This window comes from Notechis scutatus, chromosome 1, assembly GCF_049901735.1.
Source record: "Notechis scutatus isolate UNSWTSFEM ecotype Mainland chromosome 1, rNotScu1.2, whole genome shotgun sequence".
Classification (NCBI taxonomy): Eukaryota; Metazoa; Chordata; class Lepidosauria; order Squamata; family Elapidae; genus Notechis; species Notechis scutatus.
Window position 1 is genome coordinate 104,389,369 of NC_142009.1, and position 24,300 is coordinate 104,413,668.

Sequence of the window (24,300 nt, forward strand, 5' to 3'; positions counted from 1 at the left end):
GTCTTTAATTTGTCTCTTTGGCAGAAATCCATTTTGGATGGATAAAATTATTTAAGTATTTTTTAAGTCCTTCTGCCAATATTGAAGCAAAAATTTTATAATCTGCGTTTAGGAAATATGTCTATAGTTCTTGATTTGTAATGGATCGGCCTCCTCTTTTGGGACAAGTGTAATATAAGCTTCTGACCATGATTTGGGGATCTTCTTCTTTAACATAACTTCATTCATAACTTCTAGCAATGGAAGGTTCAATGATTCTTGTAGTGTTTTATAAAATTCTGCCGGAAATCCATCTGGGCCTGGTGCCTTTCCATTGTTTTGCTTCTTAAGTGCTTCAGTTAACTCCATCATCGTTATATTGCTTTCTAACATTGTTTCAATCTCTTTAGGTATCTGGGGTAGATTAGCATTCTGTAAGTACTGTTTAACTCTTTCCTCATCAATATTCTCTTGTGTGTATAGTTTCCCATAATAGTCTCGTATAATTTCCTTCTTCTCTTTACTTCCATAGCAAACTTGGCCTTGATCATCTATTAATTGCAATATTTTCCTTGATTCTTTCTCCTTTCTCAATTTATATGCTAATCATCTACCTAGTTTATTTGCATCTTCAAAGTAGTTCTGTTTCACACCTCTGATTTTCTGTGCTAGTTCTTCTTTTTCTATTAGTCCCATTTTATGTTTAATTATATCCATTTTTAACTTAATGTCCTTTTTCTGTGGCATTTTCTGTAGCTCTTTTTCAAGTCCTTTATACTCATCCTCTAATGCCTTAGAGGCTAGTCTTTTCATGGTATTTCTTTTCCTTGTATAGTCTACTATCAAGCCTCTGGCATATGCCTTCATTGTATCCCATATGTTCTGGATTGATGTATCTTTTTTGTTTTCTCTAAAGAAGAAAGCCAGTTCTTTCTCCATCCACTATGTGAAGTCTTTTTCCTTTAATATAGTATTATTTAACGTCCATCTAGGTCTTCTTCTTTGTCCTTTCCATTTAATTGTCATTGGATTGTGATCTGCCCAAGTACTTATTTCAATATTTATTTCTTGAATATTAGCTAACAATTCTGTTGACGTCCATATCATATCTATTCTGGACCATGATAAATGTCTATTTGAATAGAAGGTGTATTGTTAGGCTTAGCATTTCTTTCTCTCCATGTATCTTTTAAATTTATTTCATCTACCATTTTAAAAAAAGATTTAGGGAGAGTCTTTCTGTTTTGCTTTGTTGTTTTCTGTGCTGTGTAGTCCAGTTTATTATCTACAATTCCATTAAAATCTCCCATCATAACTATATTAGCATAGTCCAGTTCAATCATTTTCATATGTAATTTTTTATAAAATTCTTCTTGATTGTCATTCGGGGCATAGATTGCAATCATGAGTGTTTTCATATTATTGTCCATTATTTCCACCATTAGTATTCTTCCATCGTCATCGGTATAGATCAATTTCGCTGGGATAATATCTTTAATGTATAGCACCACTCCTCTTTTCTTGCATTGTGTCAAAGAAGTAAATATTTTCCCTAATTTTGGCTGTATCAGCAATTGTTCATGTTGCTTTTTAATATGTACTTCTTGTAGGCAGATTATATCAAATTTTAATTTTTCTAATTTATGAAAAGTTTTCCTTCTTTTAACAGCTGAGTTAAGTCCATTTATGTTAATTGTAATCAGTTTTTTCTCTTCCATGGTTATATTTTATAGTTAGGTTTAGCAGCTCTCGTAGATCTTGGTTCACGTTGTTCTTTGACTTCCACCTTTCCGCCTAGTGCACCTTCTTCTTTTTCAATCGCCATTTGGCAGTCCTCTTGGAATTCAATTAGTGACATTTCTTTTTCTGCCTCCTCCTCTTTCCCTCCAAAATATTCTGTGTAAAATAATTCAGCTTTCTCAATTGAGCCAATTCTTTGTCTCTGTTCTTGCCATGTAAACATTAAACCTTCTGGAATCAGCCATCTATAATTCACCTCTTTTTTAAGTAGGATTTTAGTCAGAAATCGGTATTCTCTTCTCTTCTCTTCTCTGTCACTCTTCTGGGTACTTGTTTCAGGACCACAATCTCCTTGTCTTTATATTTCAATATTTTCTCTCTTGCCACTTGCAATATTTGCGTTTTAATGGCTTTCTTTGTAAATCTGATGTGAACTTCTCTTGGTAAGCTATTTCTCATTGCATATCTTGTGAAGACTCGGTAAACCTCGTCTAGTCCATCCATCATCTTCTCTTTAGATATTTGCAAAGCTTCAGCCAAAATTTCTATCATTGTCTCAGCTAGGTTTTGTCCCTTTTCTTTCTCTATGTTTTGGAATCTGAGATAAAATTCTGATCTGTCCATCTCCCATCTCAACATCCCACATTTATCTTGTTCAACCACAGTTAATCTGCTATCAATATCTCCAATCTTCTTATCTCTTTGTTTATCTTCTTCAATTTTTTGGAATCTCTCATCATACTTCATCATCATTTGTTGAATGTTCTCCACCTTTTCATCAGTTTTTCCTGTTCTTTGTTCAATGTTCTCTGTTCTCTTTTCAATATTCTCTGTTCTTATTTGAATATTTTGAATTCCTTGCATAATCATCTGCAGGGTCACTTTTTCCTGTTCTTTTTCTTGCTGTAACATTGTCTGTATTGAGCGTTGTCCTCCAGATGGTGAAGAGGAAGAAGTAGAAGTTGAGGAACCAGGGGCTGTTAGTTTCCTACTCATTTTGGACAATTCAAAATCTTCAGGTTCTTCTAGACCTTAATCCACTTGTGAAATAACCAATTGTAATTCCAAGTAAAAATAGTGGGGAAAAAGAAACCAAATAATACCAATAATAATAATAATAATAATAATAATAATAATAATAATAATAATAATTAATAATAATAAGGTTCTTGTATACCTTAATCCAATCGATTGGTTAGATAGCAGTAAAAACTCAAAAATGGAAGAAAAGACCATAAACACACACAAAAAAGAAAAAATTGTTAAATCCTGAAAAAGGCGGAAAAGTAAAAAATAAAAGACTAAAGAAGAGAAAAGAAAAGTTCTTCAGGTTCTTCAACACCTTAATCCAATTAAAAAGTCTCAGGTATAAAAGGATGCATAAGAAAAAAAAAAAGAAAGCCACAAAAATTTTAAAAAAACAAAACCAATATGGAAGGTAAATAGAAAAAAAATATACAAGGGAGGGAGAGAGAAAAAAGAAAAGAGACTACTCCCTTAAAAAGAAAAAAAAGGAAGGAAATCATTAATACTAAAGCTTTTCCTTTAAAATAATATGCAAACGTGAAAATTAGACTTCAAAAACAAAAAGAAAGACAAAAACAAGTTCCAAAAGGCCAAAAATCCAAATAGCTATTGCAAAAAGTAAGCTAGTAAGGAGGGGGTTTGTTAAAGTAAGAAATAGTCCAGATTAAAAAAATAAAAAGAGCACACTGCACCTTGTTTGGTTATCCAAGGCTTTTGTTAAAATTTATAACTCTCTTCTCCAGAGTCTTATCACCTTTTTTTCTATAAACTTCAACACGAGACTGCAGCTATTGATAGAAACCCAGATAATACTGCAGTAATACTCTCCCATGCTCTTCCCTCTATCTTATCAAACAAGCAATGTCCTTGAAAAGAAGTCTCAGTTCTTTCTCAGCTTTGTCTGGTCAAGAAAAAAGGAGATAGAATATTTCCAAGCCTCTAGTTGGCAGTGTTACAGAGTTTCTTCTGCTTTCACTTTCCCCCTCCTTTTCCAAACAAAATATAATAAAAATTAATTAAAAAGGGAAAAAGATATTAAAAAAGATGACTAAAAGGGAGTCTCTAGCCTAGAATATTATAAAGTCAAAAAGGAGAGAAAGAATAGGTGAAAGAAGAAAAAAAAACCAGTCCAGTTTCAAAATATAAAATCATGTGTAGAAAATCCAGCAATGAGGAAAAAAAATTACTTTGACTTCTGTTTAAAATCACCGCTTAATCACTTCTGTCAAAACTTTTACAGATTCTTTCTTTTCCTTAGGGCAGGGTGGGCAAACTACAGCCCGCGGCCACATCCGCCCGTTGGTCTTTTTGCCCCAAGATTGGTACAGAATTATGGTTTGATGTAATGACTGAATGATTGCATTCATTTGATTTTGACTAATGACAGGCATTCGACACCAGGTGGCGCGCTGTCAAATTTTAAAGTCAATGAGGCCCCAAGCCAAAAAGTTTGCCCACCCTGCCTTAGGCGTCCTTTCAAACCTTAAAGTAAAGAAAAGGCACACTTTCTCTTTCCATTCTCTTTTGTTTCGGAACTGTCCCAACTTCAGCAGCTTTAATGGCTGCCTCTTTGCCGCTGGCAAAAAGAGCTTCTCCTGGATCTACCAGGGACTTTGCAGTGTCCCTGGGATCGACAGGATGCGCTCTTTACATTCAGGGCGGAGCTGGCGTCGTGATGATACGGCATGCGATCTTGGAGGTCTGAGATCGCTGCCGATATCTTTGCTCCTGGACAGTCCAAACGGATCTTAACTGTCCCGAAGAGACAGTGAATGCAAATAAAACTATTAATAAAACTATTTGGCAGTTGGAATCTCACCAGGCTCAAGGCTGACTCAGCGTTTCATCCTTCCAAGGTCAGTAAAATGAGGGCCCAAATTGTTGGGGGCAAGAGGCTGACTCTGTAAACCACTTAGAGCGAGCTGTAAAGCACTGAAGCCATATATAAAGTGCTATTGCTATTAATACAGAAAAAAGGGATCCCTAGATGTGCATACTCCACTAGAAGGATCTAAAAGTAGGAAACACTTTACCCATTAATGATTCCTTGTCTTCTGAAGCCTGTGAACTAATGAAAGTATGTGACTAATTAGAATTAGTCCTTGATTGTCACTAGTATGTGTTATTGGGCATAAGGTCCCAGCTGTTGTAAAAAAAAAAAAAAACAAAAAAACAAAAAAAAAAAAAAAAATATAACCCCCCCCCCCCTGCCCTTTTTTTATATTTTTTTATAAAAAAAAAAAAAAAAAAAAAAAAAAACCCCCCCAAAAACCACCCAAAACCCCAAAAACCCCCCCCCCCCCCCCCCCCCCCCCCCAAACACCCCCACCCCCCCCCCCCCCCCCCCCCCCCACAACACCCAACCAAAAAAACAAAAAACAAACCAAAGTAATTAAATTTGCTTTGGGGGCTCATTTTGAAATTAAACATGGAAAATGGACGAACAGCCTCAGAGCAATTGGAGTTTTTTTACGGCGTGATGTAGGATGTGAGTAGTTTAAAAATGCACAAGTCGAAAAGTACTTCTTTGTTGGATTATTGGATATCTTGTATACATATGTTGACCAAAGCATTTGTGATTCCAAAACTTTCAAATTCAAAGTTGTACAGATTTATCACAAAAAAAAAAAAGACAATGAAAATAGTGGAATTTATTTTTAAGTAAATATACATAAATTTGGGGAGCATATCTTCATGGGTCTCCTTCCTGCCAGGCCCATCCCTCCTGTGCCTTGAAAGGAGACTGCCCTGCCAAAGATCTACTGGTCTTTTGTCATGAACAGGATGCTTCAGCTGTGAGTTTTAAGAAGGATTTTTTTTCCTTCTTTTTAAATTGTTGGGTTCTTCTTTGTTGTTTTTGTATTTTAATTGTTTGTAAGCGTCCTAAAGTCATATATATGAGATGGGCAGCTATATAAATTTGAATAATAAGTAGATATTCCAAGCTAATAGTAAAATTACAATCATATATTGATGGATCAAAATACCTACTTCAAACAAAAATATAGCTTCCTAGCTCACTAGTTATTTCTTTTACCCATTTAACTAATATTTTAAAAGAAATTCTAGAGGTGAATTACATTTTGTATTTCAGAAGGTTTTGACAGTCATTGAAGTACTGCAACATGATAGTTGAAATAATTATTGTATACTAATGCTATTGATTAAAGGGAGAATTAGTCAGACCTTTTAATATACACTGCTCAAAAAAATAAAGGGAACACTTAAACAACACAATGTAACTCCAAGTCAATCACACTTCTGTGAAATCAAACTGTCCACTTAGGTAGCAACACTGATTGACAATCAATTTCACATGCTGTTTGTGCAAATGGAATAGACAACAGGTGGAAAGCATAGGCAGTTAGCAAGACATCCCCAATAAAGGAGTGGTTCTGCAGGTGGTGACCACAGACCACTTCTCAGTTCCTATGCTTTCTGGCTGATGGTTTGGTCACTTTTGAATGCTGGCAGTGCTTTCACTCTAGTGGTAGCATGAGACGGAGTCTACAACCCACACAAGTGGCTTAGGTAGTGCAGCTCATCCAGGATGGCACATCAATGCCAGCTGTGGCAAGAAGGTTTGCTGTGTCTGTCAGCGTAGTGTCCAGAGCATGGAGGCGCAACCAGGAGACAGTCCAGTACATCAGGAGACATGGAGGAGGCATCAGGAGACATGGAGGAGGGCAACAAACCAGCATCAGGACCGTAGCGTCATTTTGCAGGGCTTTGGCAGTGCTCCACCTTTGTGCAAGGAGGGACAGGAGGAGCACTGCCAAAGCCCTGCAAAATGACCTCCAGCGGGCCACAAATGTGCATGTGGCTGCTCAAACGGTCAGAAACAGACTCCATGAGGGTGGTATGAGGGCCCGACGTCCACAGGTGGGGGTTGTGCTTACAGCCCAACACCGTGCAGGATGTTTGGCATTTGCCAGAGAACACCAAGATTGGCAAATTCGCCACTGGCGCCCTGTGCTCTTTACAGATGAAAGCAGGTTCACACTGAACACGTGACAGATGTGACAGGGTCTGGAGATGCCGTGGAGAACGTTCTGCTGCCTGCAACATCCTCCAGCATGATCGGTTTGGCAGTGGGTCAGTAATGGTGTGGGGTGGCATTTCTTTAGGGGGCTGCACAGCCCTCCATGTGCTTCCCAGAGGTAGCCTGACTGCCATTAGGTACCGAGATGAGATCCTCAGACCCCTTATGAGACCATATGCTGGTGCAGTTGGCCCTGGGTTCCTCCTAATGCAAAACAATGCTAAACCTCATGTGGCTGGAGTGTGTCAGCAGTTCCTGCAAGACGAAGGTATTGATGCTATGGACTGGCCCGCCTGTTCCCCAGACCTGAATCCAATTGATCACATCTGGGACATAATGTCTCGCTCCGTCCATCAACGCCACATTGCACCACAGACTATCCAGGAGTTGTGGGATGCTTTAGTCCAGGTGTGGGAGGAGATCCCTCAGGAGACCATCCGCCACCTCATCAGGAGATGCCCAGGCGTTGTAGGGAGGTCATACAGGCACGTGGAGGCCACACACACTACTGAGCCTCATTTTGACTTGTTTTAAGGACATTACATCAACGTTGGATCAGCCTGTAGTGTTTTTTTCCACTTTAATTTTGAGTGTAACTCCAAATCCAGACCTCCATGGGTTGCTAAATTTGATTTCCATTGATAATTTTTGTGTGATTTTGTTGTCAGCACATTCAACTATGTAATGAATAAAGTATTTAATAAGAATATTTCATTCATTCAGATCTAAGATGTCTTATTTTTGTGTTCCCTTTATTTTTTTGAGCAGTGTATTTCTTTATAACATGGAACATTGGGTAGGTTTGGGAATCACCATTCTATTATACATTGCATATATATGAGGACTAATTTGTCATACTTACATTCTATATGTTCTTCATTCTTCAAATGCTTTGTCTTCTTCAAGTAGATGATGATCATGCCCACATCTGAAAAAGTATTAATCAAAGATCTGAAGGGGAACAGGGTAAATTCACATTTCTGACATTTGAAGAGGGATAATATGTAAACTTCTATACTAAAAGTCTTCAAGTCAAGATGATGAATGTATAGTTCAAATAGAAGATATAATGGGCTAAACAGAAACCTGGGAACATTTATTTTTCAAGGAATTCTACATCATAGAGTGCAGAGTGCCATAATAAAAGCATAAAAAGAGACTTAAGACATAATCTGTGAAGTAATTTAATGATAGGAAATATCCTTTTCTATCAAAAACTGTCTAAATAGGTGGTTAAATTGTAGGATGATAACTGAGTTAAAGGAGTATTAGAGCTCAAAATATTTCAAAAATCTTTGTGTGTATTTTGATCTGACCCAGACCAGTTCCACTTTATGTTCTTAAAATTAGAGAACTTCTTCCTATTTTTCTTATAAACAAAGCAAATATGGCTAGAAATTTCTTTCAATGTCATCATTGTAGTATTTGCCAATTTTGAATTAAAAATGTCTAAGCAAAGCCTTTCCTGTTTTGATACCTTAGATGGTAGGAAATAGCAATGGAATTTACTCATTGCCAAGGTTAAGTGGGGCTGTTTTTAGTTAGCTAGTCCAGCACTTTATCTCTCCTTTTGTCATAGCTGTTGCTGTAATATTTCCCTTGGGTAAAGATTTGAGTATATTCAGGCCACTATGAATCCCATAATTCTGTAATAGGATTGACTTCAGTTTCTGAACAATCTGTACTGAAAAAGAAAAAAAAGTTGCCAGTCTTTATAAATATGAAGATATGTTGAAAATACATATTGAAAATGCCTGTTGAAATCTTATTTAGTCATGTGTCTGGCTTTTAAATGAACTTGTAGTTGAATATGTAGGCTCAGAGAATGGAATACATTTCTTATATGCCTGTTTGCTGTAAATTTTGCTCAGTTTGCATAATGTGTCCCAGGTGGAAAATTGGTTGCTATAAATTGCTTCAATTTCTTATTTGTAGGCTCAAGAATTCCCCCAAGGTCAAACTACTGAAATTTGGTATCAGATCACCAAATAATATGAGAGTTATCTTTTTTTTCTGGAACAGGAAACTCACTTTGTAATACCTCTAACATGTTTAATTCAGTTTTTTAAAAATAATAATACACTCAATCACACCTCACTCAGGAAGTGATGGAAAATTGTTGCTTTGATATGTTTTGATATAATCATTGTGTCATTGCCTTCTATGTCTCTCAGTGGCTAAACATTTTTTTAAAGAATAGCTCTCAACTGGGTTTCTTACCCTAATTTTGCAGTTGACAAAATGTAGATTTTTCATAGAATGGTATTCTTTCTTTAATATGAAGTATACATATTGTTCTGATTGTATATCTACAACAATATCATTAAAATTCTGCAAAACTGATATAATTAATGATATAATAACGAATTGGTTACTTATTCTCTGTTCCTTACTTAATTTTGTTTCAAAACTCAAAAGACAGCTTGATTGTGAATATATGGCCAAAAGTTATTTAATTTTGGATATAAAATTAAATATAGATCTATCCTTGGACAGATCTTGAATGAACAATGCATGATATTAAGTTTAATACATCTGAAATGTTGCATCCTACAATTAGCTTTGGGCCATACGAAATCATACATCAACAGATTATCCTTGATATATTGGGAAGACATCATGTTCAGCCAAAAGCTATCTCTATGAGCATGCCATTACTAATCCTGTCTCTGTTTTTCTGTCTATATACATTTTCATTCCAATGTGGAACTAAAAAACATGAAAGAAATACCCTATTTCAGCCTCATCATACATACAGTATTGTGAATTCTGGACCAATCTTCCAACTTTGGAAAAGTACACTGTAGCACCATAATACGGGATACTGTACTTGTAGCCTTAAAAGATCAGATAAGCATTGGAAGATTAGGTGAAGAGAAATTATGATAGTGTCCCTGCTAGTAGGGATGCAAAGTGTGAGAGAAATGAAGACACAGCTGGAAAATCAGCGAGACTTTCATGGTTTATTCACATAATGATAATGTTCTCTCTTTAATCTGTTACTGTTAAAATGTACTGTACAGTACAAGTGCAGTTCCAAGTGTGTGGATATACTTGGTTTGATGCAATTTTGATGTAATAATTTATGGAGCCACTTTGTCATTTCCTGATGATTTAGATTGTTTACTAAATTTTAAATTCAGAATGTATATATACTAAAACTTGAGGAAGGCAAAGACAAAGAGTTGTATTCCCATTTAATTATGCATCATTGATAGCAAACAACTCTAATATGGATAGTGGTGAATTTTTAGGAAGGACTTTTATAAATTATAATAATGACTACTCAAAATGAAAAAGGTATTACTTTGGAACTGTAAATCCTACTTCAGTAGAAAATATCAACACTTCTCTGAGGTTGGACAGTTAAGAATATATCCATTTGTTGCTCGCCTGATTTCCCGTTTTCACAAATTTTAATGCAAAAGATTTGTAGGGCAGATATGAAAACAAACATCTCTGGCCCTCAGTTAGTAGTTATTCTTTCTCATCTACTGCACTATAGTACAGATAATCCTCGACTTACGACCACAATTGAGCTCTAAATTTATGTTGCTAAGTGAGAAATTTGTTAAGTGAGTTTTGCCCTGTTTTATGAGCTTTCTTGCCACAGTTGCTAAGTGAATCACTGTAGTTCTTATATTAGTGACACGGTTGATAAATGAATCTGGCTTCCCCATTGACTTTGCTTATCAGAAGGTTGAAAAAGATGATCGTGTGGCCCTAGGACATTGCAACCATCATAAATGTGAGTCAGTTGTCAGGCATCCAAATCTAAGTCATGTGATCACGGGGATTCTGCAACGGTCATAAGTGTGAAAAATGATCATGTCACTTTTTTTCAGTGCTATTGTAATTTTGAACTGTCTCTAAGCGAACTGTTGTAAGTTGAGGACTACCTGTAGTTGGCAGCAGATAATAGAGGTTAGTTATTTCATATTCTCTTTTTTTTAAGCTGAGCTTTTTCAAAGCCTGCCTGGCTCCTGGCTAGATAGCACTTTATGGATTTCAGAGGAAAAGGAATTGAGTCATTTGTCAAGATTGAAAATATCTTTTTATATATGCTTGCTTATTATCCTTGTAATACAGAGAGACAGGCTGTTCTCAGGTGGCCACAGAGATTGCGACAGAAAAAGTTTTGATTTGTTCTTCCCCAACTTGGTTCTGTGAATATGTTGGACAATGTCCAATAGCTGGCTGGTTTTGAATGTTACCTTATTCTCAGGTTTAGAAAGTTCATTTTTTATATGAAGGAAGTGCATGTGTGTGTCCATATGTGTTCTGACCCAGATCCCTAAACACGACAAACCCTCTGATATGAACTCAAAAGATTCCTTTATTAGGAATGCCAGCAGCCCCGGCAAAAAGTTTCTTTCTCAGGCCAACAAGTCCATCCAGCTGGAAGATGAATAGTTGTCTGCCACACCTATTCATCTCCACCCCCTGCCTTTTTTCCCCAGAACTAGGGTGCGGCCTCACGAGCAGCGGTGGCTCTTCCTTCCCCAGGATCGGCCCACAGTTTTTCAATGCTCTCCTCTGCCTTCTGCGCAGCTGCCCATCAGGCACTAGACCCAGCTGTTCCTCCTCTTCTTCATCAACCACCTCCAGACCTGGGGGCTGTTGACTCACCATCTGAGGGCTGACGGACGGCCCAGGCTCCACCTCTGTCTCTCTCTCTCTGCCAGCTCCATTCCCTCTTCCCCCTCAGAGCTCCTAGGTTGCCCTGAGGCTGACCCTGACTCCCACGCCTCCTCCTCCTCCTCTGATTGGGCTGCTGGAGGAGCCGGTGGCCGACAGGACACATCAATATGTGCGTGCATGGACATGCTGTTTAAATGTCAAGAAATAAAGAGAATCAATGGGAAACCACTCTGCACATCTAATTTTTTTTTTTTTACTGATATTTTAATGATAACAGTATACATAGTTACTTGGGAGCAAGTTCATTGAAAGTGACTTATTTTTGGGTAGCCGTGTTTAGGGTTGTACTGTTTACCAACTTGTCAATTTCCTCATTACATTACATTGAGTTGAATGCCTCTTCAGAAGCAGGCTAGAGATTTAGAAGGATAATTCAGGGATATGTCTTTATGATTTTTTTTAATGGAGAAATAAATTAATGGTTAATGCTGCTGCTTAGAAATCTACAAGTAAAATACATCTGTAATTAACTCCAGTATATATACGTACAAAGCTTTAGTGAATATTCATTTTAAAATGTTAAAATCACACAGTAATGGGTTACTACTAGAACATCAAGAAGGAGCGTGGCAGATCTAGTAAACTCTATGCAGTTCTTTAGAGAAGTACTAAATGGAGATAAACTTGAAGGAAGAATGGCTAAATAAACATCAGCTTACTCTGGGTATAAGGCAATTCCAGATAATACTGTTTGATTCTCTTTGTCAGATTTTCAAGGTTCTAGTATAATGCCTTTTAACTATAGAGTTGCCATACTGCTTGTGATGTTTATTTCCTGATCTGGCCTACCTGAAAGGATAATGACAAATACTAAGGAAGTACATTTAAATAATTAAATAATTTTTAGAAGAGAAGTGGGGTGATAAGAGGACTTAGTTTCTTAATTAAAGAAATCTGTGGCAAACTTTTAGTGTGGGATTTTTTTTAAAAAATGGAAGCAGTGTAGCAGTGTTGCCAGTTAAAATTCCATAGAAACCCCCAGCAGCAATGCATATTTATAGTTTTCTAATCACCATGGTAGCAAGGGACTGCTGCTGTATAGCTAAAATCCATGTTAGCAGGTTACACAAATGTATGATGATTTCACCTGCCTTTCTTCTCAGAGGGATGAAAACGTTTAGTACCTGATACATCATTATAATTATGTATTTGTTGATTAATCTATTTGTATTCTAGAATCTAGATAGACAATAAGGTTACACAGATATTTTTATATTGTACATTGTCAGTTGTGAATCTTTCTAAAATGATTAATTTTCAGCCAAGTTATTGATATAGAAGTATTGCACTTTTGTTTTCAGTGAGTGATAGCATAGTCAGTAAAATTTCTTTTTTATCTGGTCAGCTATCTGTGCATTTGATTTATGTAGGACATTGGCTACAATGAAATGTTAGCTTTCCATGCTTCTTGAGACACATTTAAATGTACTTTGTAGGGTTTGTTGGGATATGTAAATGGAATATTAGCAAAGGAGCTTACTAGCAGCTTGATTAGGATGCTGTTAGGATGCTAACACTGCATATGAGTAGGAAACACATATGCTTCATAAATTTAAATATGGCTAAATGAATTTAATTTTGTTATGCATGTGGAAAACTTACCAAAGTAAAACCTTTCATATGGCCTATATCTTGTAGGAATGAGATTTAAAAGTGGGAGAAAATACAGTAACTTTGGGGGCATATTTTAAATCTACGTAACAATATTGGAATTTATGAATGCTGCAGTGTCTGGTTAGAGAGTTACTTGTCTGTAGCAACAGTAACTCTGAAGTACTCTGACTTGTATTGATTATGTATAGTGTATTATAATTGTGCCAACCTTGCATTTTTGAACTTGATTTTGTAAAATGCTGATATAGCCGGCTGATCTGATCTTTCTAAATCAATATGCCTAATAAATTCAGAGTCTTGGGGTCTATTAAGATTATAAGATGTAAACTATAATAACTGGTAGTTATTCCAACAAGAATATGTAGGCTAGTGACACAAGGAACATTAAAAATATCCAGTAGGTTTGAGAATAAGTTTACAGAAAATGCAATTATCAGTTAATAAGGATTCGGTTTTTGGAATTTGGAACTATAACATCATGCTTAACTATTGTCAAATATTAAATACTGGAAACCAACAATCAGTGTTAATTTTCTGATTTAGACAGCTTTGAAATATGCATATATAACATGTATGATTAGATGAGTAATATGAGGATCAAAATATACTAATACTCTAGTATCTCTGGAAACCAAAGGCACCTTCAGGTAAAGAAGCTTCTTGGATGAGAAGTAAAATATCTTCAAGAAAAATCAAGAAATTCCAGTTGCCATTTGAAAAAAGCAACCATGATCTAGATGACTGAAAACCTTCATAAAGATATATCTCTGAAAACATATACATCAATTAGAAATCTATTGAAAATAATGTCTATTGATTTAACTCTTTTCCCATGCTGAATTGACTTTATGGGGAAACCCAATTTTGAAAATTGGGAAAAAGATAATAATATGAAAAAAAAATGTGGATGAAAGTGGGAATATTGACTTTAGACTGATTTTTCCCCTCATTTGTGTCAGAAGCACTGAGGTGCTTCCAGGTTGAAAGGATTAGCCAGTGACATCACCATTGCCCAGGGGGATGCCCAGTTGCTGGGTCCCTTTCATGTCCTGGCAGGAGCTGGAGCGAAGGATGGGAGCTCACTCCTCCCCATATGTACTTTGGATATATTATGCAAAGACCTACCTCTGGAAAAGTTTCTAATGCTGGAAAGTGGAAGGAAAGGGAAGAAGAGAACAATTAATATTTTTAATTATACTGGTGATGAATGCACCGCAGGAAGACTAGAAGGACCATGTTGGGGATAGATTGTCATGAAGAAAACCTGTGTGATTACTAAGAGTCAACGCTGATATGTTGGCATGTAATCAGTCAAACCAAAGATATTTTTGTAGTCATACCCTGATTTATTTAGTATTGTTGACAAAGGATGCTAAGGTTCCTCTCTCTTTATTTTCTATTTATTTATTAAGAATATTTATATTGCCACCCAACTCATAGATGATGACTTCGGGAAGCTTATAGAAGTCAAATCTCAAATATAAAACCCATTAATTCCACTGTGTATGGCATGTCTTTCATCTCCTGGGCTATTCCACTGATATGGTAGTAGTGGCATATTCCAAGATGTACTGTGCCCCAATATAATATGAATAAAAGACCTGAAATTGTTTGCCAGTCTCCCACAGATGCCCAGCTGTCAGATCTAAGCCAAAGATAACACAGTGAAATCCAATCAAACCTAGTTCTTTATTTGCTTATGACTAATAGACAGAATCTCACCAGACTAAAGCTATAACCTTGTAACCTAATAGACATATCCTGCGAGATTCCAGAATGTGGCTACCTTGAACCTTTTCCTCCCTCCCCCATCCAGTTCAGGACATCACAGTCTCTGATCTTGGGCCCTTCTCTGGAATGTGCTGCTGGGAAGCCACAGTGCTACTGCTGACATCCTCCCCCACAATCCTCCTTCAGCTAGCTGCCCATTCCAGCGCATTAGCAAATGCATTGGGACTATAATTCTCAGAGGTCAAGGTGAACAGTGCCTACTGGTTACACATTCTGGGATTTGTAATCCCAGTGCACTTGGAGGATAGCCATTGTGAAAACCTGTTCTGCAGCAGCAAGGAATGATACAATTATTACTTGTTGCCATCACTTTTAACTTATCATAGACACCTGTCAATGTAATTCTTTTTATATAGTTAAACAGATCTTCCATCTAATACTTCAACACATTTAGAAATGCACCTATGTCTTTTATGCTTTTAAAAATAAAGCTGATGCAATATCTTGGACAATAAAATGGATATGGTGTTCAGAGTTTTTAGAACAGAATTCTCCCTGGGCTACAAGAGATTAAGCAGCATTATAGCTTTAACTAGTTATGGGTGGAAGAAATATTTCAGGGTTCAAATGGAAGATCCCTCCCAAATAACCACCAGTGTTAAATAATTAACTATCATCTGTAATTGGAAATGTCTCATTAGATTAAAATATATATAAATTTGTGTGGTACCTGCACCACTGATGACCAGTTAGCTTTATCACTCTTTATTCCTTCCGTACAGATAAAGTTTTAATTTTTATTTAAAATGTATGAATGCTTCTAGAATATACATTTTTCTTAAATGTTTTCATCATAATATTATAGCATCATGCTATCCCCACTTTCTGTTGAAGCAAAAGCTATGGTGTTTTCTTCTGTCTCAAAGTGATTTATGACTCCTGTGCTGGGTGTTGTTACTTTTTCTCGTGCTAAATGGCAAAATTTTGAAATACCTCCTTCAGTAAAGATGATTTCCCTCATACCATAAAATTAGGATATGTCCAGATATTAAAGACATTTTTAAAAAAGTACTTGTGCTTACTTTCAAAAGCACAAACTAGATTGTTCATGTTGATTTTGTGAAGTAGCAATGCTGGCTGGATAAAGATAATAGTTTTGGTTTTCCACTGAGTTGAAGGTGGTTCAAAAGAAAGGTCTTCACCCTATTTCTGATTCTGTAAGCATTTATTTTTAAACGTTACAGTTGTAAAATGTGCTTAACGAGAATTAACTATGGGGTGACTTAGTGTATGCCATAGGAGGCAAAGTTTTTTTCAAATGGCTTTCACTTTTTTAAGGTTGCCTTTTTCCAACTTAAGATATACCAGAAGATGAGAACCATATTTCCCTTGACAACTTTTCAACTACTTAAATGGATTTAGTTTGGCAATGATCTTGTTTCCAAATAGAATGCTTGCTTATTAAAGACTGGCTCCATGGGTATCTAGATACTAGGCACTGCTGAGTTTTGAGGTGTGAATCCTGTATATCTACATAAATTTCTGCCTTTTACTTCTGCTGTGTTCATAGATTCCAATGGGCTTCGTATATGGACTTCAAGCCTTGGAGGTAGCAAGATACTCAGCAGAAGGTAAAGAGGAGTGCTGCCTTCTGGCATCATAATGTGTGCCTGTGTGCGAGTGTGCACCGACATAGTACTGTGCAGTCCTTGAAGGTGAAAAATAAATACATGTATAACATCAGGGTCCTGGTTAATAGTCATGTTATTAGACTGCCTGTTTGAGCTGTTCATACAATCCATGAAACTAAGAAGGCCCTTTCATTGGTGTCTACTCTAACTGTACATTCCATTCTAAAAGGATCCACTGTAGGAATAAAGGGGCAGAAATGAAGGGAGTAGGAGAAAACAGACATTTCTGATGTAATTTTCTTATGCATGTCTCTTATTTTCTGGGTGTATATTTATCTGAGGCTTTCTGGAACCATACAACAAGTTAAAATCAAACGTGGTTTAGCACAATGCATGAATCCAGCCTAAATAAAAGCTGAAGTTCGCCCAATAAATATGTTACGCTTCTTATCTTACTCCATGTAACTTAAGAATTTATTAGATTCTTTAATTCTTTACACTTCGTTAGCACTTAACTCTTTTTCTCAATATAGAAGTGAGGAAATTTGTGAAATATTTAATTTCAAACCCTCTATTTATTGCAGTGTGAGTTTTGATAGGGAACTTTGGTGATAATCTCTTTTACATTATCCTTGAACTGAGATATTTGAAACTTTTGCTTTACATAAACTCATCAGGAACAAACGGAAACAAATATTCTTTTCCTCAGTGATAATATTTTAATTTCAACAGCTGCTGTGTATCTGCTTCTACTGCAGTAATTGTAATTAAAGGTATATATGACTCAGGCTATGTAAATAAATTTATAGACAATAGTGAAGAATGGCTGCTTATGATAGTGTTTGAATTGGGCCATTTTAGGGCTGCTTGAAACTTGGAGTCATTGTTGGATGAATACCATTTACATGTAAGAAAAATATTAAATAATTATGCCAGGCAGAACATAGGTTAGTTGCATTTAGAATTTCACTGCATATACACAGATGGTTTGTGATTGAATTTTATTTGCTAAGGTAAAGGAGAACTATAAACATAAATGTTCTTTATTTTCTTTGGAACAAGTACAGGGAACTTATCTTTTATGGTAATCCTAGGTGCTCAGGTATTCATCATCTCTCTTGTCTTGCTGCTGAAATATACCTCTGTATGTCGAGCATATAAAAAATATTCTGCAGAATTGCAAAGTAAAGATGGTTCTTTCGTGGTTTCAGTTCTGTTAAGAATTTTTACTGCTCCATACTGTGTAACAATTTTCAGTGCATGTTATATCTGCAAGAAGGCTGAAGTCATTAGTTTTAGGAATTCCTTTTCCTGACAAGAATAGAATTGGCTCCAGAGGTGGCACTCTCAGCAGGAAGTTATTTTAGGATTGCAATAATAGCATGTGACTGAACAGTCTTATTAGAAATTTAGAAGACTGAATATAAACCAGAGGTTCTTTTAGATGAATTCTCTGCCCTTAAGGTAGGCTCCCTCAGACCCTTCCCCCCCCTCACTTTAACTTTCCTAATCCATATTATAATGTTCTTCAGGACAGCACTTTTGAATATCATATCAAGTTACATATACTCAGATAACTGTGAGGGTAGATTCTTGTAAAAGAACAGTTTCTTTTTAGATCTGTGTCCCTCCTGGCTGGTTAAAACTTCCAGGATGGTGACTTCCAGGTGGATCCAGGCAGCATCAACGCCAGTCGAGGTCTGCCCCTTCTTAAGAAAGCATCATTGAACCTTACCTATCTGGACAGGTTTCCCCCCCCAATCTCTCACCTTCCTTTTTGGGGGAAGTTGCTAGAAAAGTAGTTGTACTGTAGCTCCAGAGAGCCCTGGAGAAAATAGATTATCTGGATCCATTTCAGTCCCATTTCAGGCCTGATTAGAGGCAGAAGCAACATTGGTTGTGCTTGTAGAGGATCTCTGGCAAGGGCAGGATGGGGATAGTGCATCCATCCTCTCCTTCCTTGACCTCTCTCTCATAGACTTTTGATACTATTGACCATGGTATCTTTTTTGGCTTTTGCGGGATTTTGGGCTGGGCAATGCAGTCTTGCGCTGATTTGGCTCCTTTGTCCAAGGCTGGTTCCAGTCAGTGTTGATAGGGATAGAGGTTTTTTCCAAGACCACTTTTTTTTTGGCATGCCACAGGGTTTGTTATTCTTTCTGCTCCTTTTTAACATCTACATGAAGCTACTGAATGAGATCATCTGACACCATAGGATTTTGAGGTTATCACCTTTAAAGCCATTCATGGCATGGAACCAGATTATCAGAGGAAATATCTTACCCAATGCAAGGTTTCATGGTAGAATTACTTTTTCATCATCTTCATTACTGCAAACAGTTTTTAAATGAAGCAGTCGCTAAACAAGAACTACTTGAACTGGCATTTTAATATTTAATAATGGGTACATTTTTGTATGTGTGCTAATGCAATTTGGTTGTCTTCTTTAAAGAGTGCATGCAAACATATGGGTGGTACATTTATTTTTAATTAGACATTTATTTGCCTCCAGCTTGTCAGCTACATAAAAACCATAGTCTTGCCTCTGGCCAAGTTCATTTCAAAACTAAAAGGGAAAAAATATCTGAAGTCAGCATTTGTTCTGACAAACCTTCAACTTTTCTTAGATTCTGTGCATCATAGCCATGTTTGCAGAGGCCATACCAAAGCAGAAGTCAACAAACTCCTTATGGATCTTCAGAGATGAATACAATCCTGTATTGGTTGCAAGTTCAAAATTTCTGGGAAAACTGAAGATGTGGTTGGAAAGATTTTTTTTGAAAGTTAGAATCTGAACATTTTCAAGAAGTTGCTTTCTTATCAAATCCAAACTTTCTTGATACATTAATGTCACAAAATATATGACAGCGCATAACATTAGATTGCTTGGTTCAGTTTTTAAATTGAACAATGTAAAACCTTTTTATAAATAGATATCTGCTATACCGATAAATTGTTATATAGACCAACAAAATAATATGAGGCATGGGTTCTGATCGGCATTAAATCAATAAAAATATTTTATGACTAAAATCAGTGTTTCTAATAAAGATAACAGGAAATGTACATACATGCTCGCCATTTTGGGTTATAGATCTTATAGTTAAGCCAAATGAAATAACTATTTAAGTTGCTCTATATAGGGATATAGTACATTTTTTAACAGAATGGCTCAAATTTTAGTAGTGGTTAACAGAGAATAAAAATAGTATGCTGGTGCCAAAGATGTGTATAACATTTACAATAGTGTGTTGGAAAACATTTGGCATAGTCAAGTTTCCAAAGTCTGATACATGTGTTGATAACGCAGTAGAGGAATAAAGTTTTTAAAAGTTGATGTTAGGGTTAAATAAGGTAATATTTAAACTGCAGATACAAACTATTCCTCTTATGTCTACTTAATTAAATTAAAAATGTAACTCTGAGAATGTTACATGTGCCAAAACAGTCCTGTTAATGGCAGCTATATTATGTATTAATTAGATTTAGAAATCTAATATTAGCTTACCAGGAGCCAACCAGAAAATGAATACAAAACAAAATTAAAATGTTTTTGAACTAACAGGTTGAATGGAGTTTATGTAAAATCAATAACTGAATAGAATAATATTTTGGAGGATTGTGTCATCATTATATTCTTGCATAATACATGAGCATTTTGGGGCAATTTAATTTCATCTATGTTATCTTTATAGTTTTTTTACAAGAATTGTTTGTATTATTCTTGCTATTGATTTTCAAATAAAGTATATTACTTTAAAAAATAATACAAGTTTTATTTGGGGGGAAAAAAAAGTAAAATTTAGCAAACAAGATTTTATAGTATAGATTTAAAATATGTGTATATTTGTGTGTGTGAGAGAGATCCTGCATAAAATATTTTTTAAAATTAATATGTGTCAGTTTGTAGAGATTTTGAATATCAATTATCAATTAAAATTATGTAATTATGCAGATTGAATTTTTATGCACATTTAGTTGAACATTCACCATTAAATTTTACCAGACTTTCTGCATTCTTGCCACTGCACCACCACGGCTCCTAAAAAGCATTCATTAAAACAATTAACAATTACATAGGAAAAAGGGGTGCATTTTACTATTTCCCTTAGTACTGTGGGAGTGGAAACCTCTAATAAATGTACATAAAAAGTTGTGCAATATTGTATCAAGCTTTTTATCCATCTGACTCAAGATTTTGTTCGTAGATTCTGTCTAGGCACTGTATCTTAGGTATGGATCTGTCCTACCATCTGTTTGGTACCTGATTTTTTAAAAATTAATGATGCCAGTAGCATAGAATTTCTAGATGTAGAAGATATACAGTAGCTGTTACAGCATCACTTTAAAAAACTTTTTAAAAAATTGATTTCACTCTGTATCACTTTGTACCAAAGCTGATATAAAGGCGAACATCCAACAATTGAAAGAACCTGTGCTTGCCTGGGTAGCATAAAGAACATTTGCCTATAAAGTTGCCAAGAGTTGGACACAACTAAATGGTTTAAACAACCTGTTATAAGCAAGCTATTTTGTTATGTCTACAGGTGCTAATTGAATGCGCTTATTGCCATTCTCTTGGCAATGTTGTCTTATTCAGCACAACTATTCCTTCCTACACTCAGTTTTGCTCTACCCTTGCAGTGCCCTGCCATCATCACAATTTCCCCCCCCCACATATCTAATTAGGAGGGTATTTTGAAAATTATCACTTGAAAATTAGGTATTTTCATTAGATCACAATGTCCATTTTATTGTTGTTGTTGTTTTTGCCTATCAAAAAGCTAGCTGTCAAAGTGACAATTGGTATGGGAAAACAGGATGAATCATTAACCGCACTGTACCATCAATTAGTCTGTTATAAGAGAATAGAGATTAAGCTGGGCAAGTCTTATTATATATTTCAAGTGTTAATAAGTCCTGTAAACTCCACTTTTTTTCTTGCAGAAAAGACGAAAAGGAATATGCACTGAAGCAGATTGAAGGCACGGGGATATCCATGTCGGCATGTAGAGAAATAGCAGTAAGTGAACACAACAAAAATGCTCAACTCTTTCTACAATTAACATCATGGGGATCCAACTAGTTTCCATCAGGGGAAAGCTGTAGTGCAGTGCATCCTGCTTTCTGTGGAGAAAGTCCCATCTGCAATACTTGGCATTTAATCGAGAAATTGCTACGCTAGTTAGAACAACAATCCAAATTAATATGTAAGGCAGCTTCCTCTGTTCTTATTTCAGCAAGGAAGGGGAGACTTAGTTTCACCATTATAAACTATGATATACAGTTCAGTGCCGTTCTGGACTAGTTAGGAATGTGCAGAATGGATGAAGTCAGATTGAGTGGGAGAGGAATATTGCTGAAATCAGGCCCGTCCTTTATCAGCCAATAGAACCTAATATTTCTAGAGGGAAACTAGCTGAATTTTGCCATGTTAATTTTAATTGTTCTGCTAAATGTCAACTCTAAAAGTCTCTATAAATTTGAACATATTTGGTTTAAATGTCACATTTGACACCTATACCTAAATAACATGGTATATTTTAAATTCAGATTTAAAAGATACCATACATACAGTAATCCACATTTAAAAGATACTTAGATATTTAAAAATAATTAGATTAATTTCCTAATTTTTAAATTTTAATAGAAAATATTAACATCCTAATTGCTGTACTGTTAATTTACTACTTTTCTAATTTTTAGGAGATTTTATTTTTTGGTATATTTCAGAAAAGTGCAGGATACAATATTTAACTAAACTAAAGAAATGAAAATAAAATAATATGGATTTGATTTAGATAGTAGTGATTCTACTTTCCAGAAAACTTACAGGATACTTTCCATTTATTTAGTAATTGAACAATATAATTAACTTCTATAAACCCTTAACTAATCTATGCGAACCGGGCACCTTCCGGCTGGTTGCGGGCGCCCTCTTTTTGGTAAAAACCTTTTTTTACAAAAAAACCCCCCCCCCCCCCCCGAAACTTTCCCCCCCCCCCCCGGTGAACCTTTCCACAGGAGCTGCCATTATTTCAGTAATCCCCCCTGAAAAATCAAAAAAGGCGGCGCCAGCGACCGGCCCCCGGAACCGCCGTCGTTGGGAACATGTAAAGGATCTGTTAGATCAATAAATGATGTAATTTACATAATCTGCATAATTTTTTTATTGTTTGTGTAATGCTGTCATTACACAAGTGTTCTAAATTGATAAATGATATAATGTTCACAAAATGTCTGGATTATTCTGAGTATAAACTGACATTGTTATTTTGGGATGATGTCTGGTGGTAAATTTTATCTATTAAATCAGAAGTCTTCTAAATCAAAGATTTACTGTTTAGGTGCACTGTTTTATTTGTACCACTTGATAATTTGCAGTTGAGTGTATTAACATACAGTGCATTTAAAGGGATGCAAAATGCTCTGTAATATTAAGTCTGTGACAAATATGTTATACATGTATATAACTTTCTGATACAGCATTTGGTTAGTCTGTTGCATCAGTCGGACAAATAGAATAGACAATGAACCTGTAATGCAATTAAAGAATATTATTGCATCATCATTTGTTGACCTGATTTCATTACAGCAAAACATCACTCTGTAGAATTAACAAGTAACAGTCCTAAGAATTTTTAAAAAAACCTGAAACTGTATACAAATAACATTTTCTCGGGTTTATAAAATTATGAGGAGAGTTGGAATTGCTCTCCTCCATCCTAAAGTTCTCCATATTGTTGGGAGTTACAGTCTAGAAGGTACCAGTTTGAAGAAGCCATTACTGTACATAGCAAAACTATGGATGGCTGTTTCATGACTGTTTGATTAGGAAATATGGACTTTTATGACACATCTTTTTAAGAGGTAGGGGAGGTTATATGATTATGTTACGTAACATCAGCATCTTATCCAATCAATCAATCAATTATATACGGCTGCCCAATCACCAAGTGATGCTGGCGGCTAACAATTTAAAGCATCAGATCCCTAGAGGCCAGTTTCATAAGCGGTTCACATCCAGCTATCTTTAGAGCAGCCCTTCTGAAAGTCACAATAGCCACTCTACTATCACTACTCTAGGATTAGAGCTGGTTCCATACTTGATACATAGGTGGGCACATCTCCCCAAAGGCTATATATCCATCAGTGTTTATCTGTGTTCTGATTATACTTGCCAGGTCAGTCCTCTCATCTTTGATCTTGGATGAGAAGAGACTTATTACAGGCTAACATACAGAGCACCCATTTGGCATAGTGGTTTAAGATGTTGGCTTAGAAACCAAAAGACTGTGAATTCTATGCCTTCTTTAAATATGAAAGCTGGGCGGGTCAGTCCAACACATCTCGCAGGATTGTTGATGTGAGGAAAATAGGAGGCCACCTTGAGTTGACCAAATATAAATTTTAAAAGGTTGTGATAAAAATAAAACAATAAGAACAAGGTAGTGCAAAGCAGCATCAGCAACATCTGGAAGCCAGGATCACCAAAAATCTTCCAGGCTCGGGGGTCATTTGAGGAAGCTGGAGGATGAAATCAGTAGTAAACACCAAACATATCCTCCCCATTAGTGCTATCTCCTGTCATATTTCCTTTTGCCTACCAACATCAAAATATTTCTCTCCCCCCCCCCCATTAGACCCAAGTTCTCTTCTTGGTTTTTCCTCTTCCAAGACCCTAGGGCCCATCCAGCATCATGATACTATACCCTAACCAATCAACAATCACTGCATATTTTCAAGTTTCAAGTTCCCAATCTGGTACCTTTGGAAACATCTCTTTTTCAATATTTTGCTAAAGCTAGCCTTGTTGCCTTAAACATGTATCTTAGT

The 24,300-nt window shown here is 36.0% G+C and overlaps 1 protein-coding gene across 5 annotated transcripts in view; it reads left to right on the forward strand.

Moving 5' to 3' along the window:
- CDK19 (cyclin dependent kinase 19) overlaps positions 1-24,300 on the forward strand; it is an 88,836-nt gene that overhangs the window by 5,984 nt on the left and 58,552 nt on the right. For 3 of the 5 annotated variants that reach the window (XM_026666677.2, XM_026666675.2, XM_087942272.1), the window contains one exon: positions 21,412-21,487. In XM_026666677.2, the coding sequence (XP_026522462.1) occupies positions 21,412-21,487 (76 nt within the window). Of the gene's footprint in view, positions 1-16,403; positions 16,465-19,091; positions 19,248-21,411; positions 21,488-24,300 lie in introns of all 5 variants that reach the window. The other 2 variants (XM_087942287.1, XM_087942282.1) reach the window with 2 other exon arrangements.